The 23,775-nt window shown below is 39.0% G+C and overlaps 1 protein-coding gene across 6 annotated transcripts in view; it reads right to left on the reverse strand.

The window, feature by feature from the left end:
- kcnma1a (potassium large conductance calcium-activated channel, subfamily M, alpha member 1a) overlaps nucleotides 1–23,775 on the reverse strand; it is a 146,679-nt gene that overhangs the window by 39,298 nt on the left and 83,606 nt on the right. For all 6 annotated transcript variants that reach the window (XM_035904692.2, XM_006783790.3, XM_087850196.1 and 3 more), the window contains exons 6-17: nucleotides 16,944–17,019; nucleotides 15,438–15,513; nucleotides 14,096–14,266; nucleotides 12,452–12,543; nucleotides 6,871–6,981; nucleotides 6,666–6,771; nucleotides 6,202–6,284; nucleotides 6,046–6,115; nucleotides 4,996–5,151; nucleotides 4,417–4,526; nucleotides 4,159–4,227; nucleotides 85–171 (exon numbers count right to left, since the gene is read on the reverse strand). In XM_035904692.2, coding sequence (XP_035760585.1) covers nucleotides 85–171; nucleotides 4,159–4,227; nucleotides 4,417–4,526; nucleotides 4,996–5,151; nucleotides 6,046–6,115; nucleotides 6,202–6,284; nucleotides 6,666–6,771; nucleotides 6,871–6,981; nucleotides 12,452–12,543; nucleotides 14,096–14,266; nucleotides 15,438–15,513; nucleotides 16,944–17,019 — 1,207 coding nt within the window. The remainder of the gene's footprint in view (nucleotides 1–84; nucleotides 172–4,158; nucleotides 4,228–4,416; nucleotides 4,527–4,995; nucleotides 5,152–6,045; nucleotides 6,116–6,201; nucleotides 6,285–6,665; nucleotides 6,772–6,870; nucleotides 6,982–12,451; nucleotides 12,544–14,095; nucleotides 14,267–15,437; nucleotides 15,514–16,943; nucleotides 17,020–23,775) is intronic.

The raw sequence follows: 23,775 nt of genomic DNA on the forward strand, positions 1-23,775 counted from the left end.
CACAGTAAACATCTTTAGCGCTCCTATTCATTTGTCAACTGACACGGTTAGTGACCCCGCCGTTTGGCAGGATGGCCCAATTACCTTTTTACTTCTTTGGCATCACTAGCGATAAAAAATCCCAGTGTTCCCTCCTGCAGCTTGACATGGTTGCCCGGGTTGATGAGAATGCTGGGTAATCAAAGACATACAGACAAATAATGCTCATTAACATCTGGACATACACAAAATTCATGCACACAACATGCTAATCAAGAGGAATGGTACACACACTTGTTGAAGCCCTAAAATTGGATCTGGACTTTGCCGGGCTTCCTTTTTTGCATCATTTTAAACACATTATCCTTCCCAAAAAGGATCTTTTTTCTCCCTTTTGTTACGTGTGTCTTGTAAGTTACCACAAACACACTTGCTCCTGATTTGAGGCAATTTGCTGATGCGATACTCACACGGATGGACAAAAATGTACAACAGTAATGATCGCACATTGAATTTTAATTCTTTTCTCTACGAGGTGGCATTGGATTGCCCCGGGGGTGGAAGAGAGGGACAGAGAGATACAAGTAGAGGGACGAGGGCAGAAAGAATTAAAATTATGGCCATGGAGTGGTTTTAGTCTCAGCACTCAAATGCAGTCATCTAGTCAGAACAGATGTTATGATGTCCACTGAGACACGGCTGTCGTACAGAGAATGTCCAGTAGGTGTATCTCAGTTAGTACTTGACAGTGGAATGCAAGGGAATGAACAGCTCTTTCTGTTTATTATACTAAGCTAATTCTTACAGTTGAGTCTGCTCTAGACTCTGCTAGGGGAAAGTAAGACTGGTCCAAATGTGTCGCTCCATTACAAATACTTGCAATGCATGTCTAGTTAAGTACAAACTGCTTTAATCATTTTCATTATATTTTGATTTAAAAGAAATGTGTTACTGTAATAAATAATAATTACTTGCTTCTTTTGTGATAAAGTGGGATTTGGTTTAATACTCAAGGGTACTTTAAGTGATTGGCTGTATCATTCCCCATTAATTAGACTAAGACAAAAAGTAGACGCCACACACAAATATGCACACACGCACACGCACACACACACCCCGGTCATTAATGGTTACCTGTGGGCAACAATCATCAATGAAGTGAGTGTGAAGTAAGATATCAAAACACTGTACCCACAAACCTTTAAGGGTCACTCTTTCAAAATACAAGCCCAGACGAAAGATGATCTTGATTCTTTTTTTTTTGTCTCATTCGCCGCTCTGTTTACATTTTAAGCTTTTGTAAATTTGCAACATTGATAAACGAGAAAAGCTCGACTGATTGTGTGTTACCAACTTGATTCACACTTACGCGTGTAATAACTATTCTCGGCATTTTAGTCATTCATTTTGAAAGAGTATGTGAGGTCTAGATTCGGGGGAGAAGGGAACAAGTATATTATCACACAACATCTTTCCTCTGAGCTCTGGAAAAAGGTTACATTAGGGAGGAAATTAAAAAAACTATTAAGGGAGCAATTGAATCCATATACATATTGGGATGTGATCAAATTGCACCAGTCATGCAGATCAGAATTTTCTTTCCATACTGCAAGAAGTAAAATAGCACCTAACATACGCTCAGATTGAATGGCCCCCAGAGAAGTTAACAGGCATTACACCTGGCATGCTGTTTTAGTCAAAAATAAAACAAAGAAACCAATCAAATCAAGACAGTTCCACAAACATTGCTGCCCAAATCTGAGATTTTACAGGTGTAACTATCCAAGACATTTTTCTTGAGTCGTGTGCAAACTGGTGAATAAAAGCCAAGAAGACGCATCAAAACCTCATATTGTGAGCAACAAGGCAAGCATCAAACACTTTATGTGATAGTGTCGTAGCATGCAGTTACCAAACAGTATGAAGAGGACAATAATAAAACAGAAAGGCATAGCCACTGCAGTACAGGTATAGGGACAGGTACGTAGATGCAGACGGTTGCAGTAACTTCTGTGCAGTTGGATTGTTTCTCAAACACCAAACTGACAGGAAGTGACCTCACTTAAGAACATCTACTCGAGAGACGCACGAGCATGACTGTACACGGTGGCTGAGACGCACAAAACTCCGCACGCGCACACACACTCAAAACACAAACTCTCCCTTCCGAGGTGATAGCACATACGCAGACGCGCATACATGCACAGATGGATACACATTTGGGAATGAGGACATGAGAAGGTGATGGAATGCAAGAGTGAAATGAGGGCCACATAAATAAAACTTCAGGTTTGGATAAACCCAATGCTATCCAAAATCAACAGCTCCATGCCTTTTCTAGTGTCTTAAAAAAATCATGAAAAAACAAAGATTGGTGAGGTGCTGCTGGTATAATAAAACCATGAAAAACAACAAAAAAAACCAAAACATGCTGCTATATCAATCACCGCCTACAGCAGTGGCATGTAATCAGTCATTTTATTTAAAGATTATATCCAAAGTTGTAGTTGTCTATCAACACCATATATGATGTCTGAGATATGCATACAGAAACTCCTCACTGTACTGTTCTGGTGAAGACTTTTAAACACCGATGAGTGGAAAACGTGTCTCGTCAAAGCTAAGATACAGTAGGGTAACGACTGAGCGACACTGAAAAAGAACTGAAAGTGTGAGAGAAAGAAACTAAAGGAGCAAAGGAGTTTGCTTGAGGACAAAAATGAAAAGATCAAATAAGAGGTAGATATGGAGAGGGTGAGTGTTTGGCCTTGGTACAGCGACAACAGCAAAGACAAAAAGAAAAAAGAAAAGAAAACAGCACTTCTACAAACATGTCCAATTTATCTATCCTCTCTCTGCCTGCAAAGAAGTTAGTGCATTAAGCACAAGGGACACCATAAAAAAGGAGTTAGAAAAAGAGGCCTGTGAGATAGTGTTTGGAAAAATATCCTTGGGGAAACTCCCAAAGTCAGAAGCTTTAAAGTGGTGACGATTGGGTGGAACTTTGGAAGTAAGATAAGGTAGAGGGCATACCGCTTTCGGCTTCTGCAAACAACAAGAAAAAATCTCAAATCAAACAGTTATCATGAATATAAAAGAAGAGGAGAATATAACTGTTGCTAATGCTTCTCTGCCCATTTACAAGCTATGCTTTCATTATATGGCAGCGTGTGATGCAACTTTGTCTTTTGTCCAATGCTGAGGGCCTTGCAACTCAAAGTCATAAAAATGAAGAAAAAACAGTGTTTGAAGTTATTCATCTTTTACAAAAAGTACATAAAGGGCAGAGAATATGTTTTATAAAAGGTTTGAAAGTATAAATAAAATATTCTAGGGTGTCACTATAAAATGTACAAAAAGAAAAAACGTAAACGAAAAAGCTCAACTACCTTGAAAGTGATTGGACCACGGACACAATTTAGCCCACTGGGTTATATAAAGTATATTCAATTAGTATCAACTAGAATTTACATCATCTTTAATTAATATTAAATCAACCATGCAACCTCGTTAGTACACAAACATTTGACACAGGTGAATGGGGAAGGGTGAGTGGGATTTGGCAAATTGAGACTACTGAAAAAATGCATTTTGTGTCGTTATCGGTGATAAAACCAGCACTCATGTAGAGTTAGTGATAATCATAAAGACAGAGCAGGAGCACAGTAAAAAGTGCAGGAGACACATTACGTGAAATTTAAACGTGAAGCAAATTTGTTATTTAGGTGTGAAGTTTGTGTCTGAAAAAGGACCGTGAACATGAAGTTAATCCAGTGCAGTACCTAGTACTTCTCTGAAACCAATCACAGTTTAACCACATTTCAAGGTTTTTTTGTCCTGCATACCTGCAAGGTTTACGTAAAAGCTTGTGACCCGAATCCTTGGCCAATATCAATCCCATTTATTTGCTTGTCAAAGAGGATAATAGCTCAGAAAAAAATAAATACTGAATTATTTATTATAGGAAGTACCTCATGGTGACACAATAATGCTCAAGTGTTCACCAAATTGATCTGAAAAGTGAATATCAACTGCATAGATAACAAGCTGCAAAGAGGACTTGAGAGGAAAAGAAAAATCGAGATATCTTATTAGAAGATCTACTTTTAGCAAAGTACAGTGCAGTTCACTGTTATCACAGCTGTATCAGATGCTCCGGGAAAGATCCGCTATACCAACCTGCTCTCTCTCTGCTCAGACTTGAATTCAATGGCAATAAGCAACAGCTTCAGTTTCACGTAACACAGCCTGTAAAACAAGTGCACTCATTAGAGAAGAGCAGGATATAAGCAGATGACTCATGTGTTCAAAAACCGTTAAAATCTACAGCCTTACATTCCAACACTCCTCTTTTTTGTCATTCTTACTTTGCATTATTTATTTTTTTAAGCTACCTACCATTGAGAGTGGTCTTGTTGATCAAAGAGTGATACTTACTCGCAGACCATGGGGAAGGAGAGGCCTACAAAGGCACTGGACAAATACTCTGTGTACATCTCATTAGCCACTCCTTCAAGGTAATACTTCTGCCATGTGTCCTCCTCGATCTGATAAAAAAAAAAATTAAACAGGGAAATGTCACATGTGTTGGTTAAGAAAAAAAGTAAGAAAAAAAGAACAGTTTTCCTTCCAAAAGCAGCCTAATCTGGTCAGCAGATGTCCCACTGCACAACATCAGCCTGGTCATTATAAGCTGATCTATCATCTTTATGACATGAGAAGTTTTTTGATAGAAGCAAGCACGTCTTCAATTCTAAGCCGCAGAGAACACTGAACAGATTCCACATGACATGTCACACAATAAAATATGATGTGCCAGAATGACTGAAAACACACTAATGGAAGACCGTCTCTGGACAGAGATGTCAATTTTTTTTTAGGGAATGCACTGTTTGACAGACCTAGTCCATGTGTCAGCAGAGAACCTTCTTATTTAGACTATAATCCCTTAATAAATCACCTCATGTGCAAAAAATGCAATGTGAGAAATCATTCGTCAATAGTCCACTCTGTTACCTCAATAAAGGACCTCATGGAGAAGAGATTGGCTAGCATTGTCGACAGGCCCTGGGCCAGACAACTCTGCGCAATGAAGCCTGCCTTCAGCTCTGCCAAGCAGATAGCATCATCACCCTCCTTCCAGTTCCAGCTTGGAATATTCAGTAGATGGGCCTTCATCACATGAAAGTTAGAGAGGTCAGAAACACAGAAAACTGAATATATGAGTCACGTTTCTTTTGGAACAGATAAAGTTAATACAACCCTCATATCTGCTTGAACTGGGGACTGAGTTAGCATAAAAACTGGAAACTGGGGTAAGCTAGCTTGGCTTTATGAGGTGGTACTGAAATCCAACATTCAGGATAACAAAAGTCCACTAATTAACATGATCTACCTCAATTAGTTCAAAGCTGAAATGCAAACATGTGAATGCAAATTAAATTAAACAGTTACAATAAACCGCCAGTTAGCTTAGCATACAATAAAATAAATAAAAACTAACTAGCTTATCCTAAAAATGTAGAGCTGTTCCTTTCCTAAAGTCAGCTAACTACTAGAAAAAGTTAGCATCCTGGGTAAATCACTTACAATGTACAAGTCTCAGTTAGTGTACCAGTTTCCATACATAAAGGGCATCATACACAGGAATTTAAAAAAAAATATATACATATTTGCATATCTCCTTGCCATGTCATATGACAGATGCAGTGATTCAGACACTCAATTATTAAATATAAAAAGACCCATTTTCAAAAGCTCACATTTTTCTCCTGTAATACTATTTACCATGCTAAGTGCTGCTCTATTAATTCTTCATTTAAAAAAAGTGAGGTCCATTCTTCAGGAGCATGCACAGCATGTAAGCAGCTGAGCGAGTGGATGCTTTAAAAAGTCACTTATATGTCAAAGTTACCATGAATCCTTAAAATCACCACATAGCTCTCAAGCTGACAGGATTGCCATTTTACTGCAGCCATAATCTTTCTGTGAGGGAAGGTTGGAGAGCGGCCAAGATGAAGCGAAGCAAACATACACTACACAATACAGGGCACCGAAACGTCTCACCTTATTGTGATACTGCAGCATCTGTGTGATTATTCTGATCTTGGGGTGATAGTTCTTGATGGAAATGACCCTTTGAAAAACAGGCAGATAAAGTGAGCAAGGAAACGTAACACCTCTGCAAGCCAGTTGTTACTGATTGTCCAGAGGAGAGACTACCTCATGATGTTGGAGGCATCTTCAGCATCAGGATCTGCACAATACTTGTTGGCTAGGATTAAGCAGGCATCTGCTGACTCGATCTATGTGTAAAGTACCAAAGAAACAAATATGACAACATTAAAGTGCACGTCTGTATTTAATAAAAAAAAAATATCCAATATACCAGATGGTTTAAATCTGCTCAACAAAAAAAAAAAAAAGTATTTTATTTATTTCTTCTGTCCTGATATATTTTGGTTAAAAAATTGAAATGGATATCATTAGATTATCATTCTTCTGCATTTTTCCTTTACTCTCTTTGTCAGCTGAATTTATATAGTAATACGTTTACAGCCTGCTAATCAGTGACGCACACAACTGTAGCTAATCTGTGAAAAATGTTTCTACTCTTAAGTTCAACAACAGCTGTCAAAAATGTTAAGGATTTTCATCACTCCAGGAGTCTCGCCACCAGCCGGTACCTTCACTCGGGCCAGATCATGAGGGTTGAGAACCGATCCCTGGTAGAACTCTACTTGGGTAAAATGGCGTTTGAACAAGGCTTCCAGCTCAAGATTAGGGGAAATACTAAAAAAAAGAAGATGGGTTAGCACATAAATATAGCTACTATGCAATAGTTCGTTTGTTGCTAAGCTACAAAGGGTGAGAAAGACAAAATTAACTTACTTATGGAGAAAAACAATTTCTACATTGACATCATCCCTGTCCTTGTGTAGGAAGTCTTTGAGGAAGTTGGAGACACTTTCGAGGGTAATATGACCACAGACCACAATGTGCCTGAAAAGGGGAGGGGGGTGAAGAAATCATCTTGAGTGGGCAACATAAATCACTGCAGACACTGGCATGTCTCCCAGAGATAATCAGTCAAACCAAAGCACTCTAACATCTAACTCAAATAAAGACTGAAAAAATATATATACATGTCAAGAAATGTCTTTTCAAAGCAAACAACTAACCGAATTATCATTTTTGCCATAAAAGTGAATATTTTCCTCGATGCAATGAAAGTGGTTAAATTCTGCACGACAAGTACAATCAAACACTCAACTCGAGACCACTTGAAAAAAAAAATCTAAGATATAATCACACAGCCCACAGTGGTTGGACTGTCATCCGTTCTCAATAATAAAAATTGTCCCTTCAGCCAAACCGCCCCTTTGTGAGCTGAATAGATGTTGACAAAGACATGTACATCAATATGCTTGTGCTTTTACACAGAGCATTACTAAAACTCTCAAAATGATTTGGAGGCCTGTGGTTGACAAGAATTGTAAACAGGGCCTCGGAGTTTTTGACAGGTCTCTGGCAGGATTCGGTAGTGCATTACAGCAGAGGGATCTGTCAGAAGCTGTACGGGGCTGATTACAGCCGTAAGGGAGTGAGAAGGGTTTGGAACGGTTTGAGGTTGTGTCCCTGTTTATCTTCTGACGACAATATAAAGCGATCAAGTTCAGGTCAGCTTCATATTTATGCCAACTTTAAGGACACTCGGGGCAGTTTGGATGGACATTGTCCCAGCAAATAAACTTGTGGTGCTTCTGTAACTCGAATATTTTAACATCCTAAATCTAAGAATTCAAATATTGGTGTTAATAAAAAAACATTGCCTTTATTTTACATATTTCCATTGCATTTTATCCTGTTATATTAGGTTATCTTACTACTTTATCTCATTTTTTCTTCCTAATCAAGTCATAGTCATGGCTGTTGGTATTAAAGGGACTTTAAGCACAAGCATTCAATAATTCTGATTTAATTCAATCACGCTAATGTGGATTTAAAACCCTTCATAAGATTAATTTGCACTATGGTAAGCTGAGCTACTCTGCTGGACTTACTGCTAAATGTCATTTGTGAAGTCTTATTGCCAAGCTTTGCACAGTAAAACCCAGACCGAATACTGACATAGATTAGTGTGGACACTCGGCAGACACCCTAATTACCCTATGGAGACCTGTAAGGCAATCTGTGTAATGACAATGGCCTTATCCACCACTTGATGTGCCAAGAGACAATTGAACCACTTTAGTTTTTGAGTGCCTGGGTACTGGACAGCTTTGCACTTAACACAAGGTGTATTGAGTTACTTTTTCCAAAAATAAAGAAAAAAAAATTTGGTGGTCATATTTGTTTGAAGTCCAATTTCTTATCATCCATGTACATTTGTAGGACAGATTTCTATTATCAATCTATTATCAAGCGCTTACACACAAGAAGGGAGTCGTGGTGAACAGACTGGCCTTTAAAGTTGATGTCTAAAGCTGTATAAAGCATTATTGAAACCTGAATCAGTTTGGCAGGTTTAAAGGGAACAAGGATATTTATTGATGTTAGATGAGAACCATAGTCCAGATCATTGAGTGTTCTTCTGTCCTGTACCTGAACTGATGTGGACTTGGCAAAGTAATGCGACGGGCATATTGAGGGAATGACAGTTTGTGGATGTTACAGGATATAATGTTCTTCGCAGATGTTGCGTCTGTCCTTTAAGAGAATCTAATGAGCAGTCGTGATTGCATGGTTGGCCAGAGCTGAGCAAAGGGCCGTGTGGTCTTACAAGCTGATGAGCTGGGATGTCTGTGGGCAGCCAGCAGTATCTGGCACAAGAAGTCTCTCATTTTATGAAATGTTAAAAGAAAAAGAAAAAAAAAAACCCACACACACAATTAGTCATGTTTTCCTATTCAAGTATCCCGATGCTCGTCCGAGGGTAGAGGAAGTTTAAAGATTTCTAAGGCAAATTGTTTGATTCATGTGGGTTCAATGGAGGTTGTGGATCTTAAGCACAAACTTGGAAGTGTAAATGCATCTCCGTGACATGTGCATTTTTCTAAATAGGTTTTTAATCAGGCAAGCAAATTTTTCTTCCACATCTTGAACACGCCACTAATTTAGGTCCTTATATTTAAGATGGAAATACTCACTTGATATCCTTAAAAGTTTCCTGCTTCTACTTTGTTTCCCTCTCTATCTCTGTGCCAAAAAAGGCATCAAACTGAATACCAAGATCATAAGCTAGTTAAACAGGACATGGGGGGAAAATATTAAAGATAATTCAACCATTTATAATTACCCAAAAACTAAATACCTCCCTTTTTAGTCAACCTGATTGTGCAGTACAGTTTTAGCTAGACATATACAGAAAGAATCAAAGGAAAACAAATAAACATAGCACTTTAAGGGAATAGGTTTCTTTCTTTTAACAAGAAACCATAGACAACAACCCAGAAACTAAAAAAGGTGTGGCACACAGTCACATTAATCAATGCAATGGTTTTTACAGAGCATGCACACAAGAACATGCAGCCAGGAAACATCTCAGGATGTCACTGGGGATACACTTAATACACAGCGAACAAACACAGAGCTCAAACGTCAGCAACAGAGGTCACTCACTTGGTACTGCTCTAATCCTTAGGGTGATGAAACTTACTGCAAGAATCATCTTTATGAAAATGTTGCAGTTTCAAAATCTGTGTTCCCTTTTTTGGTGTATCACCTTTCAGGGAACTTAAAGAAAGGGAGGAATAAACACCATCTCCTGTGTTTAATGCCAAGAATCAGCTAGGTGAGATGTTACCAACACTAGCCAATCAAATTAAGCTCACAGACATAACGTACTTAGTGCATTTTGTCATTGTGTAATTATATGAAATTGTGTTGGAACCTCAACTAAGTGCATGTTTTGTGAATATGCAAATACGTGTTAATTCCTGACACTGACAGTCTCCGAGTCTGCACGCTTCAAGTTTGTAGCCTCGATGGAGGACTTTCAAAGTTGTGTGTCAGAGTTCAGCCAGGGTTGAAGCCAGTTTTCATGCCAAGTCCTCTCTTGAAGTTGGGGCTAATGGAAACCATAGAGTCATAATGGAAACCACAGAGCCCCGAGTGCAGTGGGCGCCAACAGAACGCAACACTTGTCATTATTATATCAGCGCACACAAGCTGAGAGCTGTCATTACGCTCACGGGTGTATGCTACACTACACAGAGTACTATAAGCAACGCTAGCATGAAACAGAAATCCAGTTCAGATCCAATGTGAGTACCTTTCACTTCCAAATAAGTTTTGAAGGCCTGGTTCAAATGACAGCAGCCAGGCCCAGAGATGAAATGAGGGCTACATTTAATAAACTTCACTATGTATCATGACTTCATTGTTTGTGAGCTCTGTAATCAGTCAGATACGTGTAATCCCCTAATCTTATTTCCAAGATTTGGAGGATTGTGGGCTGATAGCTGCGAGGTGATAATGCACTGAAGCCCAATGAAAATCCTAAATCCACATGGCAAACCACTTTTTCATTTGCATTACGTCCTATAAGCACATATCCAAATGAGAATGTAAAAGTCTGTAGCTACTCTTGAGTCTTTGATGAATATCTTCCGATTGTTACAATATGTTCGCACTCTAACCAGAAGGAGACATGGAAGGGGGGTGTGGATGGAGAAAATAAAGTGTGTTGGAGAAACTATCCACGATTTTGACAAGGGCTTCTCTCAGCGCCCATCTGTGAGCCTGGGTTGAGGTCACTGGCCAAACATAACATTTCATCAATCTTATCTCAATGACAGGCAAACATTACTGCACAAAGGCTTTTTCCCCCCCCTAACGTCTTGTTCTACTGCTGACTCCTCAGAATCTGCTCCGCTGAACAGAATGACTGAAACTGGTGGGGGTGAGATTGGAAAGAGAAACAGAGTGAGAAAGAGTAGACAGCAGATAGTAGCAGATGCTGGCTGCCGTACAAAATTAGAAGAAAAGAGACAGAGGACAATGAAAAGAGCACTCTCCCTGTTCTGTATACGCTCCTTTTAGATTAATATAAATCTGTGTGCTGAATATTAGCAAGGTTTGAGCCACAAGGAGGGAAGAGGAGAAGAGAACTTCACAATAAGTATTGTGGCACGTTTGTACAAACACTATAATGTCCACAGTGTCACATATACTTCACAGTGTACTGGAGCCTCGGCTGCGAGAGGGCAGTCGCACATTTACATAAATATGAGAGCCTCCAGAGACAAAGTCCACCATCACCACCACCACACACACATAAGAACCAGGCGGGCATCAACGAACCAAGCAGGCAAAGCAAGCCAAAAGCAATTGAAAGCCTCCAATGGGAACGAGGCATCCAGCATTCAGGGTGTGGGAGCTGACTGAAGATCAGGGCCAGAGTAATGTCAAGCATTGATGATGCGATGCTAGCAATGACAGACAACAGAAGGATGACTTTATCATCCATTTAGCAATTAATGACAAAGCCACAAGACTGCAGGTCATAGAGAACATGCCCGATATGATGCAGTTAAGGAAAAAAGTAATTCCACAAAGCATGCAAAACTAATTCAAGCAGGAAAAAAAATGCAAATAATAAAAAAAAAAAGCAAAAGTAAAGAGAAAAACAAAAAAACAAAAAAAGAAATTGTATCCTGCAATGCTCATTGAGATTGATGATTCTTAAAAAAAAAAAAGACCACCAATAATAATGCACTTGCAGATGTTTAAATCTTTCTATTTTCTTGTGAGGAAATGCTTCAAAAGCGGATAGTAGGGATTTCATGACTGTTTTGTTGTTTTTTGATTTGGATCCTAATTCATCCCTGTAGGCTAGCCTGTATTGATGAGACACACTGGGCACGTTACATTAAATAGAAGCACCACAGCTTAGTTTCCTGTTAGGCTAAAGTGTAATAGTCATGAAAGCTCTATTTTCCAAATTAAATTAAAGCGCAACACAGGATGTTTCAAGGAGGACACAGAAAGAAAATGAAAAGCACACAAATGACTTTAGGAAAGCTTTGAATGGAGGATAGATAAAGGCAGATGGAGGAAGAAGACAGAAAGAGAAAGACTGAAAGAGAGAATTAAAGGGCATGGACATGTGTGTCCTATTGGCCAAGGTCTCCAGTCACGCAGTGTGACTTGACATAATGTACCTTTACTTTAACTGCGTTTAAACTTTACCATTCTAAAAAGTCAAGTTAACTAACCCCCAGTAACTACCAACTTCTGGAGGTGTACCTTAGTCACACAACCACACCTTGTCTGGATTTCAACTTACTTTCTGCCTCGTGTCGAGTTATAACTCCCTCCGAATTTCTTCCGATTAAGGATGAGAGCAGCAATTTCTGGCACGTAGCGAGCAAACATGGCCTACATGCATGGAATAGAAAAAAAAGAAAAAAGCATGCAGAGAGGGTTCTACCGCACACAGAAAAACAGCAGAACCATCTGGAATACTTACTTTCTCCCATTAACCGCACTATAGGAACCACCATATTTCTTGCGGTTTCCTATTAACTCTATGATTTCAGGGACGTAGCTGGCAAACATGGCCTAAGGAGAAGATAGAAGACAGAAGAAGAGACTAAAAAAGAGACTAGTATGGCGCAGAGTGGGTTGTGGAGCGATTGGTGCGTGAATCCAGATTTCTGAGGATATAAAAAAAATATCAGCCTGTAACTCCCATCGCTCTCATTACCTGGAGAGACTCCCTAAAATTCACAAAAATCAGTGGAGGGAAAAAAGAAGTAGCCCCAGTGTTTAAAAGTTCAGAACGGGTTTGGTTAGTGGGAAATAATTTTGTTACAGCTGACAGCTAGTCAGTCTGCTATTAACACCCAAAACCTTTCTTTGAAAAAAAGCTGAGGAAGAATAAAAACCTATGTGCCATGTTTTGTCCAACAAACACAGATGACCTGGCAGGTTGATTTGAATAGGCACACCTGATGGTCCACAGCTGCAAAACACATTAAGACTCATTTGTTGGGCTAGAAAATGAGCTGGATGCATTTTGCAAAGGTTGACAGCCTGTCGTCCCAGCACAGAGTTATGTTTAAGCTCACTGCTTACCAGTGGCGTATACTCGCTGGTGTTACTCGCGTAGGCTTGCATCTACAGTTAGCAACACAGAGATGCCCTTGCTCGGTAAAAGCATACTTCACTGCCTGGAAAAAAATGTACCGTTACATCACCGGGAATAGTGTGACATTATGTGAGTTTGATTTTATCCTTGGCTTTAGCATACCTTCACCCTGGAGTCATTGCTAAGCCACTGCTGCTGAGAGGAAGCAGGCGGAGGTATTCGCCTAAAGACTTCCAGAACTCGCAGCACTAAGAAAACCTTGCAATCTATCACCATGGTCACAATATGGTACACATCCACACAGCTGTAGGTCATCAGTGCATACTGATAGCTGTCTTTGTACAGAATTTGGCTAAATCCTCCAGTCTTTGCGAGCGAAGACGAAGGGCGTGCGCGCTCTTCTGTATGCGAGCGTGTGTTCGAGTGCTTACAGGTGTTTGCGTTCATGCGTGTTTACATGTGAGTTACTGTACTAGTGTCAGCCCAACGGGACGTTAGATCAGAGGAAGGTAAGAGGGCAGGTTGTGGGAAGCTGCCGTTGCTATGGTAACATTCAGGCTGGCCTAAGCTTCATCTCCCTGCCCCTGTGTTTGTTGGAATTGTGGGAAGAGACACGGAAGGAGGGGTGTCCTGAAACCGCAACTGCTTTTAAGAGAATAACAACATCATCAGACAAAAGCTTATAATCTAATCAAACAAATATAGGGAGGACACATAGGGGGAAGAAGACAAAGGAGCACAATGATCTGTGACTCCAGGAGACAAGATACAGTAGGCTAAACAGAAGGATACAACTACACTGTGACAAAGATATAGCATGTACTGTCTAGGCAATATAGTTCTAACAATATAAAAACACTACACTAACATGTTATACAGTATAGATCATTCCAAATATTAACATCACATTTTATTTATTTTATTTTTAGACATTTTAGACAGTTCTAAACAGTTTATTGACGGGGGCAGGCAGGAATTTAAAGGGAAAATGGGATATAGGGAGAATAAAAAGTCTGATTTTACCAAACCGCCAAGGATGAAGAAGACCATAAAGAGGCGCCCCAAGGTGGTTCTTGCATAGACATCCCCGTAGCCCACTGTAGACATAGTCACCATCAGCAAGTAGACACATTCCCAATATGATAGTGACTGGGAATTTTGGAAGTTTTCCCAAGGATCCCCTGAGTTTTCCACCTAAAATTGACAAGGGAGTGATGCAGAAGGATCATTCGACACAATTCGCACAACCAATTTGTAAACAGAGTTTTTCTAAAAAGAAACAGTTTCCTGAGATTTGATTAAATCCAGCTGCAAGTGTGCGAGCATTCGTCTCACTTTGTGACATCGTCTTCATTTAGTGAGCCTTGACTACCATCTAGTGGTAAAATCATTTAATATCTCACGAGTACGGATTTTCACTTTAAAAGCACCTGGCTTAACTGAAACCAACACTTTGATCAGAATAAAGGGAAGGTGAAGGAGGAGGCAATTTTATGCTCCATGTTATGTGTTTGTAATATAAAATACCACCTCCCTAATTTTGGTTCACATGAAAGTTCCAAGGGTTAAAAACCCTATTTACAATTTACACGCATCCTACATGTGATCAGTATTAAAATGACATATATGCAGAAATCTAATTTAGTAGAAATGATCTCAGGTAGGATTAAAAGCAAGTCATGCAGCGTGATCACATGAAAAAATGCTGATAATAACTACAAGAAGTGCAAAAAAAAAAGGAGGAACGCTTCACCTGTCCTGGAATGTGACACATGTCACCAATTTCTCCATTCAGATGGGATTCATGTGAGAGTTTAGCCGAGATAACAAGAGTAGATTTCAATAACAGGTCTAAATAATAAATCTCAATACAGATCACATGGAAATTCCAGGCATAAATTTAATATAAAAATCGAAGCTGATCTTTCAGAAAATACTGATGATTCACACACATAACATGCAGGTTATTTGCTTTCTGACAGTTAGTTAAAATTTGCCCTACAGAATAAACATAAGCTATTTACACAGATAGGGCTTGGCTTTAATATCCCTGATATATTTTATGTACATTAAAGTTAAAGTCACTAAAATGTCTTTAATTATGCTGCCTCCTAAGTTTTAGTGGCACAGCAGATAGTGCCCTATCCACATGTGACATCAAGTATTTCACACAGCAATGTTTTAAACTTGGAGAAATTTAATTTTTTACTAGCAAATACCATTAATTTAGGTTCTTTATTCATACTATCAGACTCACTGAAAGTGCTAGGTGTCAGTGAGGTAGTTACAGTTAGTTCACTACAGTATCATTCTTTCTGGAACATTTAACTCTGGATGCCTCTGGCCGTCACATCTGTCCACTTACCAAATGTATGAATCCAGCAGCTGTGAGCCATGTGCTTATGAAGATGGAACACAGGTTCACCAGCTTGATGGAATTGCTGCACAGAGTGGAAAAAAAATAAAACTCATTTAAGGCGCCAATACCAGTGACAGAAAAAAGACATTTGTTTTATTCATATATATAACAAAGCTATTTTTTTTACATCTTACAATAGTCGTAAGGAAATCAGGTTGAATAAAAATGTCAGAATTTTGTTCCCTATTATCTATTGTTTCCTTTTGTTTACTCCAAATCAACCACAGTGTTCATCACACACTCATGGTAAAAAGAAAGTCCCCAATCTTTCAGTTCAAGGTTTAACATAATAAAAAATATCATTTAATCCCCACCAGGTTTTAAAATTAGGTTAATGCAACCTCAGATGAAGAACACTTATATTACACTGTGTCGTCATTTATTTCCCAAACATCACTGTGCAGAAATTTCGGCCCACTCTTCTTTAAATATTGCTTCAGTTCATTTAGGTTTGGGGTATTTGTTTCTTTTTCAGCCATTCTGTTGCAAATTTGCCTCTGTGTTCTGGGATCACTGTCCTGTTGCATAAACCAGTTTGGGCCAAGTTTTATATGCTGGATAGGTGGCCTCAAATTATACTCCAGAATACTTGGGTATACAGATTGCTTAATGTGCCACTCGATGATTGCGAGGTGCCCAGGTCCTGTCCCTGCAACACAAGCCCGAAGCATCAGCCCTCCTCCAATGTGCTGACAGCTGATGTTTGGCTTTCAAATGTGGCACTGTGCATTATGCCCAAACATGTCCATCTTGCTTTCATCTGCCCAAAACAAGCCACTCTTGTTCAGTCTTTTTTTTTTTTTTTAAATTGCACTGACATGAACTTCAACATTTAGCAGGCTGCAGAGTCTGAGGTGTAGCTTTTTTATTTATTTTTTTATTTTTTTGCTGAGATGTTCACTCCTGGGATGATTGCCAACTGTCTTGAAAGTCTTCTAGCTGTGAATGACCTTCATCCCTGTAGAATACTGGATTGCTTCTTTAAGATCATTGCTGATGTCTTGGCATCGAATGCTCCAGACCAGCAAACTGCCAAAATACGTGCTTTTATAGAGGTCCTCACACTTGCTGATGATTAAATTAATCAGTTAGTGCATTTGATTAGCGGCAACTGGTCACCACTTACCTTCTTAATATATATAAGAAGGTAAGTGTAATATATATATCGAAAGAAATAAGTATTTACCTAATTGTTTATACACCGCTTCTGTATTTTGGCCTAATTTGTGTGAACTATGGTGTGGCTATATTATTATGCTGCTTGCTGTTTATCTGAGAAGATATTTACTAAATTTTAAGAACTGATAAGGACCAGATGATTTGTATTATATCCTGATAAGCAAAGCATATTTATTTAAGACTCTAGGTGATAGGTTGGTCTTAATAGTAAAAATTCTATTGTCAGGGTATGTGTGTGTTTTGTAAATGAAAAAAAGAAAACACTTTTCTTACCTTGTTTTCAAGATATTTAAGAATTGCAAAATCTCTGAGAACTGTATCAATCTTAGTGCTCTCAGGAATCTTAAACCTGCGTGAACAGAGAAGAACAGAGAGACACATCAACATGTAACATGCACTGACAGGAGGGAAATGTAGAGACAGCACCTGTGCAGACATCGTCCTGAGTTCAAACAACATGAGGTTCTGCATGTTGGCAGATCAGCTAGTGATGCAGCCCACATGTTACCACAGCATTTAGGCACAGTACAGAGCAACATCATCCAAATCATCAAATGTAGCTTATAACATACAAGAAAACAAAACAAAAATAATACATCAATAAATAAATAAATAAATAAATAAATAGCACATTTTCTAAATAATTATGGTGTTTCATGAATTCAACCAAGTTAGAAGGAACGTTTTAAGCCGTGAGTGTCAGTGCAAAGAGCAGGTCCCTTATGGATTATAGAGCAATGTGGCAACTGCCTCATTGTCTTTTTATATAACAGGTCCAATCCCAGAGAACAAGCATACATTGATTTATGTCAGTGATAAAAATTCCTACTGAAATTATACAATCAGACCCCACGAATATAAGGTTGTCACAGGCACATCAATGATTCTGATGAAGCAATCTCACGTATTACACTTAACCTAAGGCTCTTACCCCAGTTGGAGAGAATGTGTAAACAGGACCAAACAGAATAGTAAAGTCCTGTCTGGCTTCCCTTTTTCTCCTGTCCATGATGGCCCTGCCTCACCCTGTATCCATTCTGAAAAAGATCGCCACAAGACTTCTTTCGCCTCCATGTCTCTTGGAGGGTTTGCAAATTTACATCACTGTGTGTACGACGGTACACAAGCAGTTTAGGAGGAATCATTGTTTTTGGACCAAATCCAGTACTTGGGACTTGACTTCAGGTCAAGAGGTCTGTAATCCTCAAATATTTAGGGTCTTTAAGTATTCCTAGTAAAATAACCAAAGAAAAGGCTTTAAAAAGAAAGGCTTCCTTGATAGGACAATGTTGCTTCTGTTGATGTTAAATCATTGGTCTCCGTGCATTCAGCTGCAGTTGTATAGGTTTTCCATGTCAGTCGCATCACAGAGTGTCTCTGTGAGCAAAATGTCAGCTCTAATATAATTGTTTTTTTCTCATTTTTTGTTACAGTGCCTTTAATCCCCACAACCCAAACAGATTTACCTTTCTCCTGCCCCTTTTAGTGATTTACTACTAACCCCTATAAAGCCACGTCTCCATCAACACACAGCTGTGTCAAACCTTTCAAAAAAGTCTGAACCATGCCAGGGATTAACAGAGATGAAAATAAAGCAGAACAAAAACAATAATCCGTACATAAAATGAGAGACCTGTTTTCACAACGGAATTTCAAACAACTCTGTCTGACAGTAAAAACAAAGTAAAAAAAACCAAAAACAAAACCCATCTCTGTCAGATTAGGACTACAGATAAGGAATCTACACTTCCATGTAAACATGTGTTTAGGGCATAAATTCCTTAAACTTTTTTTTTTAAACAGACACACAAATGGATCCTCCAGCTCCAGGTATTTTAGCAGAATCAAAGGAAAGACTCCCTCTAGAGCTGGAAGCAACAAGACGACATAAAATCCAGATTATATTCTCATGACCCTCAGTAATCACTTTGTATCTCTGGCAACTGAAGCTGTGTTTTTCTCATGTTTATAGCCCAGAATGTGGCTGGAATCTGAAAGAGACCTGATATTGTACTTTTGCAAAAACCTGTTTGTTTTTTTAAACCCAAACAACAACACCAAATTTTAAATACACTCACCAGCTCCTTTGTAAAGTACTCCGTGCTAGTACTGAGTTGGACTCGCTTTTCTCTTCATAACTGCCTTGATGCCTCTTGGCACAAATTTAGCAAGGTGCTAGAAAATATTCCTTTTTGAGCCATACTAACATGATAGCAGCACACCGTTAAATTTACAGTCATCTGCACAAGATACACATCTCAATTTCCACTAAATCCCAAAGGTGGTCTATTAGACTGAGATCTGGTGACTGCAGAGGCTATTTGAGTACAGCGAACTCACTGCTGTGTTCAAGAAACCTTTGTGACATGGTGCGTTATTCTGCTGGAAGCAGATAAGCAAAAGATGGGTACACCGTGGTCATAAAAGAATGGCCATGTTGACCAACAATACTCAGATAGACTGTGGTGTTTAAATGATGATCAGTTGCTACTAGCAGGTTTTCTTGACCATGTCTAAAAGCACCGAGTTACTGTCATGTCGTGTGGCTGATTAGATGTTTGTGATAAGCAGCTGAACGATTATATCAAACAAAATTGTGTTTCTCCTGTCCATGATGGCCCTGCCTCACCCTGTCATGTCGTGCGGCAACACAGATACATGTATATATAAATAATGCTTTTTAGTTTATTTTTAGTTTTCTTTAGTTGTAACAACGACCATCTATAAATAATGTCAATGAATAATAAAACAGATGAACAAATGGACAATATTAAACTTAATATTAATTAAGAAAAATAAATTAGCAACATAAGTTTAAATTTCATATTTTTTAATGACCACAAATCATGTTTTCATAGAAGCTGATATCCTATTGAAAAAAAGTAACACTCCCCTTGGTGTTATACTGCTTCCTGTTTTTACTCCACTACATGATGGATGCAATTATTGTAGTTTCGGCTCCACCCCATTTATTTTAAAGCTGTAGATGTGTTTTATTTCGCTGATATATCAAGAAGTCTAGCCATATATGGTGTAACAACAGGTCAACAACAGCTGCAGCTTTAAATGTATGAATCAATAAATTCATAAGTATTATACTATGATATCATTTATACAGATGATTCTTGAAAGTTTTACTTCAACTACTTTAAATATGTTTTGTTTATATCACTGTTAGCCTACTTAAGTAGTATTCTAATTTCACTTTAGTATATAAAAAAAAATCCAACTGATGGTGTGGATCGTAATTCATACTGCACACATGTAATCCTAACTGACCTCACTGTGTTTTGCCTTTTCGCATTGGCTTTGGATGCAGTGATTCACACCTGTTTAACAATAACAAACAAAATTGTACATAAAAACAAATGACTAAGTTCCACAAACTGAAACTGTTTATTTGTTAGACTGGCAAAGACAGAAATGCTGTGTTGCACTTACAACACAAAACATAGCAGCCAGTGTTTTGACATAAAACTGATGTGACAACATCAACAAATACTTCGCAAATTTGGCTTTCAGATTGTAAATATCAGACATGCCACCAAACACACAGTGATGCTGCGATGCAGGTGGCTGCAGAACGCATTTTTCTCAATTAGTGTGAAGCATCTGTGTTTGTGTTATGCTGTACATCTGTGCGGTTTTTGTTTTGTTTTTTTTGTCTTGCGTTTAACACTTTGTGAGACTTTGTGGACAAATATCTGTTCACGCTATCACATCTGAGACTTCACCTACACTGAGTGAGAGCAAGAAAAAAAGCCCCACAAGGGCCTCCAACAATTATAACACACAATAATTTATTTTCTATAAAAAAAAAAGTGTATTATGTAAAAAATTATGTTAAAAACAAACCAAAAAAAAAAACCCTCAATGAAATTCTCTTGCTGTGCTCATGTATGAGAAAATCTCTTTCCCGCACATGCCAAAGCCTCTTGCACACATGTGTCAGCTTGCCAGATGCTCATTCAAAAAAAAAAAAGATTTTCTGTTCTGTGCCTGCTCTTACTTAATTGAGGCTTTGCAAGCCCAAGCACTGCCTCTGTGTCACATGTCCTGGATGGGCAGCTTTCTGGGGCTTTTTATCAATCGGCAGGCTGGAGCAGTTCATCTGGGATAACACTGACAGTAAACCAAGCCAGGATTAGATTATATGATGCTACGCTAATCTAAACACACAGATCCTCAGCAAGTGTACACAGCACTGACTCTTCCTGTTCATTCGTGGAGGATAAACAGTCCATATTTATCAATACATACAAAAAAAAAACGTTCAAACTGCAACACGCGAGAAGCCTGGCTATACCAAAGAGGCTTAAACTTCCCTCAAAATAGTTTCCCTTCCCTACCATGGGCTGAAGGGCCATATAAAGCGATCATGCCCATATCAGGTACTGTAAGCCTCTTTCAGCAGGAAACCAATAAACTAACCCACCACTAGGAGGCAGTAGCATGTCAGAATATAAGGAATGTCTGAAGGCTAGAAACTACTGCACATTCTTCAGGCCAGTGAAGCTTCAATAACGTTAGATTGACACCATTTCTTACTGGCTATCCAAAAACAAGACACTTTAATCAAATACAATGAAACAGAAATAAAATAGACTGTGTGATTGTCTTTAGGTATTTTCATGATGCCATTTGTCTTTAAAAAATTGTTTTATTCCTTAAATATTTAAAACTTGGAAGGTAGTCCTCTGTAATGGCTGTGGTGGAAAGGCATAGAGTTAACTTACAGGGTGTGAAAGCTAAGGCTCAGTAGCCACAAGATCTATGAGCATCTTTCAAACGGCAAATCCCACACTGTCAGGACTCTTGGGAGAAATGTTAAGTTCAAGTAGTTAAAGGAGATTAATTCCCTTTTCCAAGGAAGAACTCTACTCTTACATTAGCCTCACATCATTCTCCTCCCCTTAATCAATGTCCAATTTGCAAAGCCAAAGAGAACATGACTTAAAATGTGCACAGCGTATACAGGCACTGCCTTGTGTGCAAAGTGGGCAAATACTCTACCACAGAGCACAGGGCAGAGCCCTTATTAGTGGGCTTTTTATTAACCGGGCACACCTCCACTGAATTTCCAACGGTCTTCTCCAGGACTGAAACGAGAGGTAGTATAATTGTGATATATTATGCTGCCTGGTGTGTGGTGTGTATTCCCTACCAGCTAATTGAAGTGAAGATGAACCAATCCAAGGGGATTGAAGAGCACAATACGCACTCTTAACAGCCACCATAGCTTCTAACAAAACCTGTGTTAAGGAACAGTATGGACACTTAACTAAAGCAAAGTAACAGCAGTTGTGCATTTGCTCGTTTTGGCCCTGTTAAGCTGTCTGATGGAAGTGAACAACCACATGCACAGCTAAAGCAAAACGGGCAATTTCATTTATTTAACAGTGAATTGCAAAGGTCACCATCAGAAAGCAGATCAGGTACATTTTCCGACTGATACCGTTTAATTGTGCTTATTTTCCTCCCACCACAGAGTTCCATATTAACTCCCTTATTAATACAGGATATAAGCAGTTAATAATGACTGCTATTCTCAGGTTCTCGACCTGATTATGAAGACACTTTCAGCACATCATTGGTATTCTAAAATCGACCGTCACATCCTACTGCAGATCGACGCTCTGTTAATTTTATAACATGGGCTTCGCAGCACTTTATGTTGCTATTAAACACAACGCCCAGTAAAAATAAACCCATCCCAATGCATGACAGAGGGTTTTCTGTTCTTTTCCTGTGCTGCTGTTAGACAAGTCCAACACTGAAATAAAAAATGTCTTTGTTTTTATGAGGTTGAGATGCCACCTCTCGTGTCACCATTGTGAAACTGAAACGCACTGAGTCTCCCCATTTAAAAATAATGAAGAGCCCTGGAATCTAGGGCATCTCTAAATAAAAAAAACATTATAGGCACATTTTGTTTAAGGATAACAGCTCGCAATGAAGCTGGATTATATGTTAAGGTGTTGTTCTTTCCTGCATCAAGTCCACATGCAGGATATTTAATAATCATTACAGAACATCAGCCAGCAGCCAGACCACCATTTCACAATCTTTCATCATCCTCATCAAGGGCCTAACACCAACAGTCTTCTGGGGAGGAGATGAGGACACCTTGCATCACGAAACCAGACTACTTGGCTTGGCCACGTCTAATTCATTACACAGCTTGTTCCGTGTGAAATTCGCGAACCACTCTGCGCTTCTTAAGAAACCTTCATCAACTCAGAGATCAAACATTCACAGCCTCACATTACTTCACAGAGTCAGTGATTCTGGCGGGCATGTAAAAAAATAAAAACCTGAGGAAAACCAGCATTATCGAGTGATTCCTCGTGTTTCTTCTCAAATTTGACAAAAACCTTGCCAATGGCAATATCGATTGCTCTACTCTTTTAAAACTCAGTGAAATCCTTAAAAATGTAGCAGTGAACACCAAGAGCACCCTGAAACGGTCACATTAAATTAATTGTACTATTTGAGCACTCCTACTGTTACTGATAAAGAGTGTTGGAGACAAACTCGACAAAAATAGCAATTTGAAGGAAGCTTAAATGTCAGTATTAGTGTGACTACTGCATTAACATTGTCGCTCAGCAATTTTTGTATACCAGAGACACGATAAGACCAACGCTGGAATAGTGTCGGCACGAAGGAGCTTCTTCTTTGAGGTTTTTAAAAGCAGAAAGGCAGAGCATCCAAAAAAGAACACACCTACAAAGAACTGCAATGTAATTTAGGTCACATCATCTAAACACAGTGGGGAAAAAATAGGTCGTTATGTAATGCAGGTTAGGGTATTTTCCAGTCTGCTCATGCGAGAGTGTGTATAAGTGTGTATGGGGATATCACATGCTTTTACATGTGCATTTTTTCGTTCGCATGGATGTGAATGAGTCTAATAGATGGTACAGCACTGTGAGGTACCCCAGGTGCAACGCCTCGACGGACCAAAAACTAATGAATGTGAAGCACAAACATGGAGAGTCACCGAGCCACAGCCCTACTCTGAGTCACTTTCACTCCCATTAGATGATCCACTCTGCTGTGTCTGTGTTCCCTGAAACATCAGAGGAACCCAGCCCTGTCACTT

This window comes from Neolamprologus brichardi, chromosome 13 (genome assembly GCF_056152115.1).
Source record: "Neolamprologus brichardi isolate AB-2024 chromosome 13, ASM5615211v1, whole genome shotgun sequence".
Taxonomy (NCBI): domain Eukaryota; kingdom Metazoa; phylum Chordata; class Actinopteri; order Cichliformes; family Cichlidae; genus Neolamprologus; species Neolamprologus brichardi.